Source organism: Caenorhabditis remanei, chromosome V, assembly GCF_010183535.1.
Source record: "Caenorhabditis remanei strain PX506 chromosome V, whole genome shotgun sequence".
Classification (NCBI taxonomy): Eukaryota; Metazoa; Nematoda; class Chromadorea; order Rhabditida; family Rhabditidae; genus Caenorhabditis; species Caenorhabditis remanei.
The window spans coordinates 16,993,810-17,008,112 of NC_071332.1; the positions used below are offsets into that span (position 1 = coordinate 16,993,810).

Here is a 14,303-nt window from a genome sequence, read left to right on the forward strand (position 1 = left end):
AAAGATCATAGTTGGTGTGTGTCATAGACAGAATTACTGATTACTCATCGTGATTAGATATTGTGTCATGTTCAAGGCGAAAAAATTAAATGATCAATAAATATATTTAAAGCAGACCTCAACAAGAAAACAATGACAAAATAATTCAAGACTTTCATTTGTTATCACATGAATAATTGATTGTCTTCTTTTTCCGACTCAAACAGAAATCCTCCGTATTAATTGAATCCAGTAAAGTATCGCCATCATCGTCCATTTCAAGAGACCATATTGTGATTCCTCCCAAATTCTTGTCTATATTATATTGCACCTTCTCTTTCAAACTTCTCGGGTTTTCAAATCCCAAAAATTCTTTCTTTTCGGGGTCCCAAATATAAGGAGTTTTTGTTTCTTGATGCCATTTTGTTGACGACAGGTTCCACCCAACTGGCTCCATATCTCTCCATGAGATATAATCTCCGTCAAAATCAAATTTTCCTTCTGTTCTCGGCTTTGCAGTAAACCACATCTCTCCTTTAGCATCAATCGGACCCTCCACATTTTTCCAGTAAGCGCCGTAAAATGGTACACCCATATTCACCTTCCCAGGCTGCTTAGACGTGCATGTGTAAAGTTTCATGGTCCAGTCGACATTTGAATTTTCATACTCGCCGAGTCCAGAGTACAACGGGGATGGTGGACCAGTGTAGGCACCCCATTTGGAGTCGAAGAATCCGTAGTACCTCACAGACCACACATTGACAAAATCAACTAGTCCCATAACTCCATTCAGATCTAGAGTGTCTCTGTACCAGGGCCAATCGTAATTAGGAGTGACAGCGGTTAGTAGGTAAGGGTTCTCCGGGTTGCTGATTTCATCCAACACGTTCCGAATCTCCTGGAGCATTAATACAAACGCTTCTCGATTCTCATTCTTGGTGGGCCATTTCCAAAAAATGTCCACTCCATCGACTTTATGGAGTTTGATAAATTCTTTGATTGACCTTGCAAGATATCTGTAATCATCCACAATTATCTCAAAATTTTTACACTTGAAGATTCAACTTACTTTCGTTTCCCCTCATCAGCTGCCACTACAGGTATGTGCTGATAATCTATTGCTCCGCCAATTGAAACCATTACTTTCAGCGCAGGTTTCAAAATGCGTGCTCGTTTCACCATTTTGTCCAATTTCTCTTTTTCTTGATACGATGCAAAATATAAGCTTCCCATGGAGTTCATTTTGATATATCCAAAAACGATATGAGTCAACTTTTGAAGCTGACTATCGGTGACATCGCGGTCATTGGACCCATCGTAGAAACCAACGATCCGGGTGTTGCAAGGGAAAATAGTCGGAGAATCGGTCCTTCTGGGGGTAGACGCAGTGGATGGTCGTTTTGTAATAGATGGCGTAGCGGATGGTCGCTCAGTAGGAGTTGGTGAAGGTATTGATGTAGAGGAGGTTAATATCAAAACAGGTTGCGATGAGGAAGTGGTGGGAGTTGAGAGAAAACCTGCAAGTTTTGGGATCACAATAGATTTTATACATTTTTCACCCACCCGACTGAAACAAATAGTTCTCCAAAAATGGCCATAATATTGTTGCCAATCCCAAGGCTAGAAATCCACAGATTAACAAGACCAAAAAACCATATCCAAATCTTTTCAAATGTTTTTCGATTCCCAAAGAACCACTTCGAGGTCGTCGTTGACCCGATCTGAACTTCAAGAACAAACATTTTTCTAAAATTATTTGGAAAAACTCACTGATGCATTCGGTTTCGTCGATTAGACGTGAGAGGTTCAGATGCAGCGGCGGAAGGCATTTCGATTGGTTTACAAACGATATTGCCATTTTTCGGCTGACCTTCTTATCAATGCTGTGTCATTTCAAATCAGTCAACTATCCGTTTCTTGATCTTTTCTCATTTTTGAAGTAAACAAGTTCTCAGAGAATAGGAAACTTACTCATTGTTTTTTTAAGAAAAAAATTTCGGAATTGGTTTTTTTCTTGAATTGAAAAGCCGCATTAAAACCACTGTGAAATAAACATTCCATACTTGAGTGTGCCTTTTAAACCCCTGTAAACCATTTTCTGAAAAATGTTAGAAATTTTTATCAAATATAGTCAAAAATCTTATGTACACTTGAGTTTTCATCGATTTTTGAAATCATAGTCGAAAATTCTTCTTTGTGATAACATGTAAATGTCTTGAATTATTTATGTCATTGTCTTCTTGTCCAGTTAACTAGTTCCGCCTGTCCTCTGGATGCTTCCTCGAGTTTAATATGAATTTGTTCGAGAATGTGCACGTTAAAACGTTTCATGTGCTCCTCAAAGAAGTCCACACATTTTGAGAAAACTGGTCTTTTGAATTGATCCGCATTCCAACATGTTAGCATGAAGTCATATCTGCAGCACAAACATTTATTAGCAAAATAAACTTTTAAAAACTCACATCTCTTGATGACAGTACTCTGGTTTCTGCAATTCACCAACTCTTTCCAAACATTTTTTCATATCATTCAACCCATCAAATGGAGACTCTCCCAGAGAGTACAACTCGTAAAGACAAACAGCAAATGACCAAACATCCGATTGCTCAACAAATCTCGAGTCTTCTAAAGTTTCAGGCGCCCGGTGAGAGATTGGAATTTTCAAGTTGACATTGTTGATTCTGTTAAAATTAGGTTAGATGAGAACAATTCGCGTAAAATTCGAGTTACCTGTAATATGCATTGTTTCCATGTGGTCTTGCTAAACTGAAGTTCCCGATTCGAATTGTTTTGTTGGCCGTGATGAAAATGTTGCGAAGAGACAACTGTCGGTGTACGAAGCTATTTCCAGATAAACATTTCATACCAGAACAGATTTGATAAGAAATTGATAGAAGATCAAATGTACAAAACACTTTCAAGTTGCTATCCAAGACTTGGTTATTCCAGTTGTAGCTATCCGTGTTCTGCTCATTATTCTCAACTCTTGCGTGAATTAGCTGATCGGTAAAATCTCGAGATCCCCGGAATTGCTTGACAAACTGTAGTAGAGAACCCCCTTCACAATATTCGGAGATAATGGAAATTTGATCTCTTAAAAAAAAACGTTTTTGATCTCAGGGTTCATCTAAAAGTGCCTCTTACCCTTCCATCACATTTCCAACAAATGCTAGAATATTTGGATTTTTGTCTAGTCTTATCATCGTTAATAATTCCTGCTTGATCATAGTTTGCTGAACCGGGTCATTGGGATCAATCATTTCTAAAATATATTTTCTATAAATTTTTAAGATTTAACAATTTATAAACTCACTTTTCACAAAAACTCTCAAACGTCTAGCCCTATCTTCTTCGTTTCTCGGTTGCCACATTTTCATCTTTCCCCTTTGAATAGTATGACATGAAGTGGTTTGAATAGTTCTTGATATTTCCAGATTTGATGATTTTGTTTTATAAATTGGATTCACACCAGTAACATCTTCAATATCTAGAACGGTTTCTACTGGTAGCATTGGTGTGGCAGACTCTACGTCCGTTTCTGTTTTTTGTTTGCTTCTAGAACTCCTGGCAGAAGACGTATGTTGTGAATTCAGCATGAGAATCATGCATAGTAGGAACACAACCACTACTAACATGATTAAAATTCCGACGGAGAGAAGTACAGCTATCAACTTCCATTGTTTCTCAAAATCGAAATTATTGTTCTCCCCGCTTGCGCAATTACTGAATGATTAAAATATGGAAATTTAAATATAAAATAAATTAGTTTTTACCTCAATTCCACACACAACAGAAGAATGAAAAGTAGGGAATCCATTGAAAATGTCTATTTATCTAGCTGTCTCTTTCAAAAACTTGGTCAAACAATCAGAAGAGACGAGTAACTTGAGAGAGAAAATAAGAACAAACAGACAAAAAACGATTGGGTGGAAAAGAAGATATGTTAACACTGAGCAACCGTTGGAATTAGTGGTTTCCGCTTGTACCTTATCAAATCAGAAGTGATATAGGAGATAGTTGAAGAAATTAGATACGTGAGGTCGCATGTTTACGTCTTAGATGAGTCATTGAAAACAACCAGTAGAAAAAGATGATCTGTAACTTTTTAATGAGAACTATTACGAAAAAAGGATTCAAGTGTGATCTGCAGCTCCAGGAAGTTTCTGACAATTGAGATTTTAGAACCAAGACAATTAGAAACCGAAAGTGAAAAAAATCAATCAAAATTTCTGTTCAATTTTACGTGAATAGCAAAAAATGCTACATTTTTCTAAAAACGTCACGGTTTATAAAAGTCTGGTTTTCCAATGTCTGGTATCGAAATGAATGCTAAATTTCTCGGTTTCTAAACCACCCGGCCTGTAGTAAACCATAGATATACGTAGGATATACAATTCGGCTTATTTTCAGAAAAAAATGACCACCTTTGAGACGGTCTTACGGTGGGATGAAGTAAATTATGTATAACCATTCTTTATAGAGTTTAGATTCATCATAGAGTTCAGATTCTTCATAGAGTTCAGATTCTTCATAGAGTTCAGATTCTCATAGAGTTCAGATTCATCATAGAGTTCAGATTCTCATAGACTTCAGATTCTTCATAGAGTTCAGATTCTTCATAGAGTTCAGATTCTTCATAGAGTTCAGATTCTTCATAGAGTTCAGATTCTTCATAGAGTTCAGATTCATCATAGAGTTCAGATTCTTCATAGAGTTCAGATTCTTCATAGAGTTCAGATTCTCATAGAGTTCAGATTCATCATAGAGTTCAGATTCTCATAGAGTTCAGATTCTTCATAGAGTTCAGATTCTTCATAGAGTTCAGATTCTCTTCTCGCAACCTGAAACTCAGAACTTCCCCCGATTTTCAGATCTCGGGTTTGAAACTCCCGCTGGTCAAGCATATTAGAGATTTGGGAATATTCTTTTCGGACGACATATCATTTGCACAGCATGTCAATATCATTCTTAGGAGATCTCAATTCCGAGTGAATATGCTTTTCAACATTCTCAGGAATTCGACTATAGAAGTGTTTATCAGATGTTATACTATATATATTAGACCTATCCTCGAGTATGGAAGTACTATATTCTCACCTTGCCTCAAACATCACATCAGGAAGATTGAGGCTATTCAAAAGTCGTTTGTTCATCGCATTTTTAGAAAGTTTGGAATCTTATATACATCCTATTTCAACGCTCTGCATATTTGTGGACTGGACTCTTTGGAGCTCCGAAGATTAGTGTCTGATTTAGTATTCATAGATAAATCAATTATCAGCAGAGAGATCTATTGTGCAAATGCCTTATTTACTTTTATTCCGTCTGTTAAATCTTTAAGAAGACACCCATTTTATTTACGTTGTAAAATTAAAAATTGTAACAAATCTAGTTCCCAGTTCCTAACCGACCGCTCATTAAATTGTTGGAATTCTCTCCCCGTTTCTTCTTTCCCGGTTAAACCCTCCTCCCGGTCTTTTAAAACAAACTTGAAACATGTTGATTTGTCTAAATATTTAACTTTATCTCCCCTCAATTACTAATGTTCTACTTATCCTTCTGTGTATGTTTAGCTTTGAAGTATAAGTGGCAAGTGCCCTTCTTTCAATAAATAAATTCAAATTCATAAAAAAACAAAGGTAGAGCTTTATTTCATACTTGCAAACCGGGCCGGGGCGTAACTCGCTTCAAACTCAATATTGTGAGCTCAAAAATATACCAAAATGTTGATCTCAGCGAGTTCTATGTCCGTGACCCACTACGGGCCGGATGGCTATTTGTTATTGTGCCGCGGGCCGGGAAAAAGTGCCAAAAAACGCGAAAGTGGCCAAAAACACCATTCTAGCCCGGCCCGCGGCACATTACCGAATAGCCATCCGGCCCGCAGTGGGTCACGGAGATAGAACTCGTCGAGATCTACATTTTGGTATATTTTTGAGCTCATAATATTGAGTTTGAAGCGAGTTACGCGCCGGCCCGTGTCGGCCCGTTTCGGCCCGGTTTGCAAGTATGCTTCATTTTTGTAGTTAACACCTTTTTTGTACGGACACTAACAAGAGAGTTATGGTCATTTTAAGAGGACAGCTCAAAAATCAATCTATTTTGCATTGAAATGGGACCTTTGTGAGAGAAATAACTTTGTCAATACGTAACTTGCTAGGGAGTGTCCGTACAAAAAAGGTGTCAACTACAAAAATGAAGCTCTACCTTTGTTCTGTATTGTTTGTATATAATTTAGTTTGTGGGACAATGAGTGATACCGTAACACCCTCTCAAAGTTGATCATTTTCAACTGAAAACGGCTAAATCGTATGTGCAAGGTTCTGTAGAATTCGCTGAGATCTACATTTTGGTATACTTTTCAGGTCCTAATATTAAGTTTGAAGCAAGTTACAGGCCGGTCCAGTTGACAAGAATGTTCTGAAGATTTCAGATTTTTCACAAATTTCTGCATTGACGTTTTATATGTATATATCATCAAGTTTCAGCATATCCCTCATTACTAAACATCATGTGCCATATTTGTGATTTCCGTGTTAATATCTCCCTTAGCGTAAGCCCATAATGAGCTGTATTGTTATTTTACCGGGGAAAAACGGCAAATGTTTTGTCTACCAAAAACTCCCAGAGTGACTTATGACGATGGGGTGTCTGGACTGGTAATAATAAGGCTGGTAATAAGGCAATATAAAAACAAGTAGAATCTTTAATTTTTATTGTTTTCTTAAATGATGATATCTGAAATCCCACCGCCACTTATCCCTATCGCCCTATTTTATTGCTTGTGTGCAACTGTTTCACTCGCTGGAAACATGATAATGATTATCTGCTTTTTCCGGGAATCGTAAGTTATTAGATGTTCAAAATGTCAATTTTTGTAATTCCAGAAAATTCAAGTCACCTTGTCATTACTTGATCACACTGACTTGCGCAGCAGATATGTTTCATCTATGCGGACATTTTGTATTCAATTTTCAGTTGTTTTATGGAGGTGAGAGGATCAACTTTGACTTGATGTAACTTGATCACCTGCAGTTCAAAATTTTTGTATTTTTTTATCATTGTATAGATCAAATCTAGCGCTGAATTTTTGTAGTTGAAAGTTTTGTAATACCACTTCACACTATTGAGATATGCGTCTTTAAATTTAGATACTTGAATGGGGAGGTGAAGAAACGCAGAGAAACGAGAGCGGCTGACTTCTCTGCGTCTCTCCCCCTCCTCCTCCAACTTTGAGCCCCGGTATTTCAAAAGCTAGAATACCTATCAAAATACTTTCAACTACAAAAATGTGGAGCTATTTTCGATTCACAAAACTAATCTAATTTAAAAAATTTTGAACAAGAACTAACACCGTCGCACGCTTCCAGGCCCCGGTTCCCAAGAGCTCTGCTTCTGGCTCCTCCTACCATCTTGCATTGGTCTATGCATGAGTGGACCTCTCCTATTATCTCTGGGAATTGATCGATTCCTTGCTTGCCAGTTCCCTGTGATCTACCGTCAGCTTTGTTCGAGATCTGTCATCTACTTGCTCCTACAGCTGGCAGTCCCTATTGGCTATACCACATATATCACTATGTCATCTTATACCCAACGGGATTCGGAGACTCTTGTTATTTGTCAAGTTCCGTTGGCTTTGTCTGGCAGCTCGTTTGAGGAGTTTAATACGGGAGGATTCATTATTAATGTTGGTGTGGTCATCATCTATTTTGTCACTTTTCTCAAACTGAGAAGTCTTTCGGTGCATGGTAGGACGAGACTAAATCAGGCTAATTTTAAAAATTATTTAATTACTTATGTACCTCAGAATCTCAACTAAAAGTAGTGTTCAAGTCTATTCTCTACACAGTAATTTTCGTGATTCTCGGGTGGTGTACTGTAACGCTGGTGAACATTTTGTGTATTCATTTGGTAGCGGATATCGATTCGCAGCATATCATGATGATCTACGCAGGAATAAGTTTGAATATGGCGTGTGCAAGCAACGTTTTTGTGTTTTACAAGATAAAGTGAGTGGAGATCTTTGCTTTTTTCTCTAATAATTTGTTTTTCAGTTCTGATTATCGATCAGCTATCCAAAAGCTATTAGAAATTAAGATCCCTGATAAAGTGTACCCGATGACGAGTATTATTGGAAGTGTGACAAATGGCGATTTGCGGAAATTTTGATTTAATTTTCTACCTTGAAAAAAAAAACGTTTTTATTCTTTTGAACTTCCCACCAAACTTTCTGATTCCTCTCGCAACTTCGAAGTGTTTGCCTAATCATAAAAATATGGCGTAAGAGTATTTGTCACTGATAAAAACGTTTCCTTTTTTTGATAAGTGAAACAATCCATTCATTTTCACATTTCACGTACTAATTGCACCAGGAAAAGATGTCGAAAATATACATTCTGGGTCTTCTAGTTCTTGCTGGTGCTATTCTCAATTTAGTTGGAGTATTCACACCGTGCTGGTTGTATGCTAGCGACGGATATGAAAGTGAATGTGCTGGAATTGTTCCATTCTATTCGGTAAGCTGGTATCATTATTTTGAATAACAAGGGAACCTTAGGGGTCACAAGTTTGGAATCTTTATAAACTGCTACCAGGTATTAAGGACAACTTGATTAGGCAGACCCGAAGTTTTTGTTTTGTGCTCGTCACTTGCCTCTGAGAAAAAACCGTTTTTACCCCTGGCTTTAGAAGCCATTATTGAGTTTTTTCAGGGCTTAACTACAAGAGTGAAACTTTGAGGCGACCGCCTGAGGTTTCCTTGTAAAAACATTATGTTTAAAAAATTGTTATTTTTCAGACCGAAGTGGCGTGGTTCGCTGCATCCAGTTGGCTAATGTTTATAACTGTTGCCTTCACGCTTATCATTATTCTCACTTATTTGACAGTACAGTAAGTCAAACTTTAACTAACAAATTGCTACTCAAAGTGTTTCCAGTGCTGATGTAGTCCGTCATGGTTTTTCCTGCGGCTCCCGGAACTATCTCAGAATTATTTCCGGCTGCGCATTGATGAATGTTCTGTTGACTGTTTCTGCAGTCACTGTAATCGGAGTGTACCTTTCTAAGTACTCTGACGTATATTACTATGGTATCACATATAATGTGAGTTTCATTTAAAAAAAAACCAATTTTTAAATTAAAAAATGATTCAGTTGGGCTACTCCGCGTGGATTTCTGTCGGAGCCGGTGTCATCTTCTTGATAGTGTTTGGCTTATCCGCACTTATTTCACATCGGGATTGCTGTTAATTTTTTCATTTATTTTTTCCAATGATTTGAACATTATGAACAACTGTATTACTTCAAAAAAAAAACCATAACTAAACCAAACAAATGCAAACGAAATGTTTCTAGATTGCATCTCTCGCGGTTTCTTATCAATGATTCATAGGAAGATGCACAGAAAACGCCCTTAAGTTGCCCAAGAACGCGGTGAACTAGTAGATCAAAAGTTTGAAACACGCTCGCCAATGATCGTTTTTGAGAGACAACTCGTCATTTAAGTTTCTTGCAATCAGAACCGGTTCTAATCAGAACTAGTTCGAATCAGAACGGTCTCAATAAGAACTACGAAATTGAGGTCAATTGGTTTTGGAATGATAATTCCTCAGCTTTTTTTAAATAGAGGTGTGACCAACAATTTTACTTTTTATAAATTCATTTTTGAAGAACAAAAAGCTGAGCGAGCATTTGGGAGCACGAAACGAACCAAACATGGTCAAGCTATTCTGAAAAAATAAGAACACAGTCTACTAATAAATATAATGCTACTAATTTTTATATTGAAGCTGTTGAATCTAGACGAGTTGGTTTCGGCAAACATGGGTACCCATTTTTTGGCAAGAATTTTCAATTTTTTTTGTTTTCGTCATAAAAATTCTCATATTTATAATGAAAAGTAACTTCTGATTGAATTACAAGAGTAAAATGTACTTTTCAAGAAAGAAAAAACTCAAAGTTTCTTTCAAAAATTGAATATGAATTAAAATATTCCTGTGCAAGGAAAGCTCGCCCCGCCGTCTTGCTTTTGCCACGCCCAATTCTTGCGGCTGTGTTCAAAAATTGAACGCAGTGCTAAAATGAGAACGGGGCGAGCATTTTTTTGCACATAAAAATTTGAATTCATAATATTTTGTATCAAAACGGGGACAAGCTGGTCGAGACCAGTCGTAGAAGTATGAATAGAATGACAAGTCTGGAGATTAGGGACTTCATACTTAAGAAAACCATATATTCCCCAAAATTCCCTATAAAAACTTGAAAGTGTAATTTCACTTCAAAACCAAAGCACACAAAAAATAAAAAATGGTTCTGAGGTGTGAATGATGCGAAAAAGAAAACTTTCTTTTGAACTTCCCGCCGCATTTTTTGACCCTATGTCGCAACTTCATGCTATTTTTGTACTCAAAAAAGTTAAACTGATAAACACGTCTTTTTTTAGTACAAATAGTTGAAACAAGCCAGCTATTCTAGTGTACTAGCTGCATATGTCTCACGACAAACTAGTTGGCTTGGGCTTACTAATTGCCGTCGCTTCTATTCTGAATTGGATAGGAGTTTTCACCCAGTGCTGGCTTTATGACAATGATTACTATCAACAGGAGTGTGCTGGAATTGTGCCATTTTATACGGTAAGTTCTAACATTTTTTATTTGAAACAAAATATTTATTTTCAGACAGAAGTTAACTGGTTGGCAGCATCTAGTTGGCTAATGTTTATAACCGTTGCGCTTTCATTCATCATAATTTCCCTTTACTTTGTTACACTGTAGGCTGAAACTTTTTATCATAGTTAATAACTTTACTATTTTTCCAGAACTTACATTCTACGCAATGGTTATTCATGTGGGGCCCGTAACTATTTCAGAATTATTTCGGGCTTAGCATTTATGAATGTTGTGCTACCCATTGCTGCAGTCAGTGTAATCGGAGTGTATCTCTCAAAATATTCAGATTTTTATGTTACATTCAGTGTAAGTTTTATTTATTAGAAAATAGGCTCTATTACAGTTTAGGCGTCCTTTGAAAACTTGAACGTCCCTTAAAACACTTAGACGTCCCTTAAAACACTTAGACGTCCCTTGAAACACTTAGACGTCCCTTAAAACACTTAGACGTCCCTTGAAACATTTAGACGTCCCTCAAAAAACTTGGACGTCCTTTGGGGACCCAAAAGTCGTCCGAAATGTTTAGACGTCCCAAAAAATGTTTAGACGTCCCAAAAAACATATAGACGTCCCTTAAAACATTTAGACGTCCTTTGACGTCCCAGAATTAGGTTTCGAATAATTAGACGTCCCAAAAATTATTTAGACGTCCCAAAAAACGTTTAGACGTCCCAAAAATAGTTTAGACGTCCTTTGATATCTCACATTATGATAAATAATATTTAGACGTCCCAAAAAATATTTAGACGTCCCTTGAAATCCGAAACTTTGGTTTTAAATACTTAGACGTCCCAAAAAACATTTAGACGTCCCAAAAAACATTTAAACGTCCCAAAAAATGTTTAGACGTCCCTTCAACACTAAAAGCCACTGAAAGTGTTCAAGGGACGTCTCAATATTTAATGGGACGTCTAAATATTTTTTGGGACGTCTAATTATTTTTTGGGACGTCTAAACATTTTTTGGGACGTCTAAATATTTAACACCAAATTTTGGGATTTAAAGGGACGTCTAAATATTTTTTGGGACGTTTAAATATTATTTATCATAATGTGGGATATCAAAGGACGTCTAAACATTTTTTGGGACGTCTAAACATTTTTTGGGACGTCTAAATAATTTTTGGGACGTCTTAATTTTTCCGACAATTTTTCGGATTTCAAAGGACGTTTAAATGTTTTTTGGGACGTCTAAATGTTTTTTGGGACGTTTAAACATTCCAAAGGACGTTTCAATTTACAGGAAAAAAATTTGGGCCTCAAAGGACGTCTAAATGTTTCAAGGGACGTCTAAGTGTTTTAAGGGACGTCTAAGTGTTTTAAGGGACGTCTAAGTGTTTTAAGGGACGTCTAAGTGTTTTAAGGGACGTTCAAGTTTTCAAAGGACGCCTAAACTGTAATAGAGCCGAAAATATGATTTATATAGAAAAAAAATTACAGCTAGGCTACTCCGCGTGGATTTCTCTTGGAGCCGCTGTGTTTTTCCTGATAGTTTTCGGTCATTCCATTCATACTTCTCATCGGGAGTGTAGTTGATTATTGAACTACAGTTTATTTCACACTCGTTTTTTTATTTCTATTTCGCTCTCTCTCATATCAATAGACTCATTGTAAGATACATAAAACCGTAATAAAGTTGTCCGGAAACAATAGTTTTCTGGTCTTGTTTCGTTTATTGTAATAGTAAAAAAAAATAAAGTCGAGCCAATTATCAGAACACAGTTATAAACGAACTATGAACCATCTGAAAATCGATTTATTTTGTTTTTTTTTATTATTCTGTATACCTTTTTCCTATTTTTCTTCAACCCACAACAATACATCAAGTTTTTTGCAGTTTTTCTATATTGAGTGGATATAATAAGACTGATAAAGCAATGTGTTAAAGAATTGATTGCAATAAACAAAGCCAGGCAAGATATGAGGTCGGCTGATATATTTCTGAATCTTTTTAAAAAAAGTATGAAAATATGAAAAAAAAACTCACATTATCCCCATTGATTTTCCCGCAGAACCTTGTAAGACGTAAGCTAGTCCCATGGGTCCTTCAGCAACCATAGATGCAACTGTCATTACGGTCACTAACTTTGTGGTGTGTTCAGACTGAGATCTATAAAATATTATCATAGAGAAACACTTAATTAAAAAAACAACTACTTCTTCATATTTGAGGAAATCTTCATTCGTATTCTTTTAGCTGCTCTGATCTCTGCTATGAGCAAAATCGTCAAAATAGGAAGTAGAATAGTCGGAAGTATTTTTATTAGGCCGTCCACAAACATAAAAGATTGAAAACCAAACCACGTGCTACTGGAAAATTCCAGAGTAACCATTGGCATGTAATACATTTCTGTGTTGTTGGCAGCATACCCTGGACACCTGAACGTATATTTTTTGAACATCAGTAAAACTCAGTTGACTTCTTACTGCTCCGGTGGGGACCACTCAGACATTTCAAGATAAACATGGGAGAAATAAAAACCTGTTACCAGTGAGCTGCAGAAAAATGTAGCCATGAAAACAACGATTCCGAATATTGGTTTGGAAATGTATTCAAATTTTGCGTCCATAGAGTATTTGATGACTGAATAACGGACGAGAGCCATCAATATTCCTAGATAAGAATTTTCCCGGCGAAGAACATCGAACAATGCCATTTTCCATGTGCGGAACAGTTGAAAGTTGTAGTTATATAAGTTCCAGCTGAAATATAATATTTTTACTTTCATTTCACTTTGATATTGCCACAAACCACACTTTTTTTTGAAGCACTACAAAGACGCTATCGTACACTATGGACCCCATGTTGAAAAAATCGCATGCTGCTATTCCAGCCAGTATAACAAAAGTTGAGCTCGTTCTCATTTCTGGTCTTGTCAATACTATGAGGTGAAAAAGATTCACAAAAACACCCATTGCAGCAAAAATTGATTCAATATATGAACATGTTATAGAAAACTCATAAAGCAAGTTGCCAATGATTGTAAGTAACTTTTTAGTGGAAGTACTAAAACCTTGAAACTCCGATTCGGAATAGTAGGACTCTGTGGCCATGGAAAGGTTTTTTTTTAGGATTGAACGCAGTCTGAGTCGTATGGAAATTCCACTGTAAGCGAATTGAATTTAGAGTAATACGTTTAGGTTCAATAGAGGCATGAACCAGCCCGTGGTTTTTTGTAAACAATCTTTTCCTATTACTAATCTTTCCATAAATTGCAATTTTTGGAATATCAACCAAATTAAGTAAGTGGCTAAATTCACTTATTTCTAACAGAAGGTTCCAAGTAATGGTCAACACATTTTTATCAACTAGAAGACATGTGTTATCTGGAGTCCCACAAGGCCCTGTTCTTGGACCAACACTTTTTCTCTTATATATTAACCAGTCGGTTCACGTCGCCTAACGGCGACTAAACCTCCTTCTCAACACCACCCTTCTAGGTTTTTACAGTGGATCGTAATTAATCCGGAAACGGACGACACGTTTCAAATCCTCTTTTTTCTATATCTGAATATAAGAAAAAATATTGTCCCAACAACGTCCCAACATTTGTTTGATCCATCTGACTACAGTCAACGTTGCCTAACTTGACAGATCGGATTCTTGAACGCACCGACCTTCGCCATTTGAAAGTCGAACTTAGCTTTGAAGTATAGCCC

General features: G+C 36.7%; 5 protein-coding genes across 5 annotated transcripts; 3 read left to right on the top strand and 2 right to left on the bottom strand.

The window, feature by feature from the left end:
- Positions 1-154: 154 nt before the first annotated feature.
- On the bottom strand, positions 155-1,808 carry GCK72_020715 (uncharacterized protein; the record flags this gene model as incomplete). The annotated part of the gene is made up of 4 exons (XM_003097836.2): positions 155-995; positions 1,049-1,496; positions 1,543-1,700; positions 1,750-1,808. The coding sequence occupies 4 exons, from the start codon at positions 1,806-1,808 to the stop codon at positions 155-157; spliced, it is 1,506 nt and encodes a 501-aa protein (XP_003097884.2).
- Positions 1,809-2,208: 400 nt separating this feature from the next.
- Positions 2,209-3,796, bottom strand: GCK72_020716 (uncharacterized protein; the record flags this gene model as incomplete). Its single annotated transcript, XM_003097871.2, has 6 exons — positions 2,209-2,395; positions 2,442-2,660; positions 2,710-3,072; positions 3,124-3,241; positions 3,293-3,702; positions 3,753-3,796. The coding sequence occupies 6 exons, from the start codon at positions 3,794-3,796 to the stop codon at positions 2,209-2,211; spliced, it is 1,341 nt and encodes a 446-aa protein (XP_003097919.2).
- Positions 3,797-7,408: 3,612 nt separating this feature from the next.
- GCK72_020717 (uncharacterized protein) lies at positions 7,409-8,148 on the top strand (the record flags this gene model as incomplete). The annotated part of the gene is made up of 3 exons (XM_003097790.2): positions 7,409-7,727; positions 7,787-7,988; positions 8,034-8,148. 3 exons carry the CDS (start codon positions 7,409-7,411, stop codon positions 8,146-8,148), a joined length of 636 nt encoding a protein of 211 aa, XP_003097838.2.
- A 209-nt stretch (positions 8,149-8,357) lies between these two features.
- Positions 8,358-9,226, top strand: GCK72_020718 (uncharacterized protein; the record flags this gene model as incomplete). Its single annotated transcript, XM_003097819.2, has 4 exons — positions 8,358-8,495; positions 8,777-8,868; positions 8,915-9,080; positions 9,131-9,226. The coding sequence occupies 4 exons, from the start codon at positions 8,358-8,360 to the stop codon at positions 9,224-9,226; spliced, it is 492 nt and encodes a 163-aa protein (XP_003097867.2).
- A 1,238-nt stretch (positions 9,227-10,464) lies between these two features.
- Positions 10,465-10,749, top strand: GCK72_020719 (uncharacterized protein; the record flags this gene model as incomplete). Its single annotated transcript, XM_053733753.1, has 2 exons — positions 10,465-10,608; positions 10,654-10,749. 2 exons carry the CDS (start codon positions 10,465-10,467, stop codon positions 10,747-10,749), a joined length of 240 nt encoding a protein of 79 aa, XP_053582666.1.
- Positions 10,750-14,303: the final 3,554 nt, after the last annotated feature.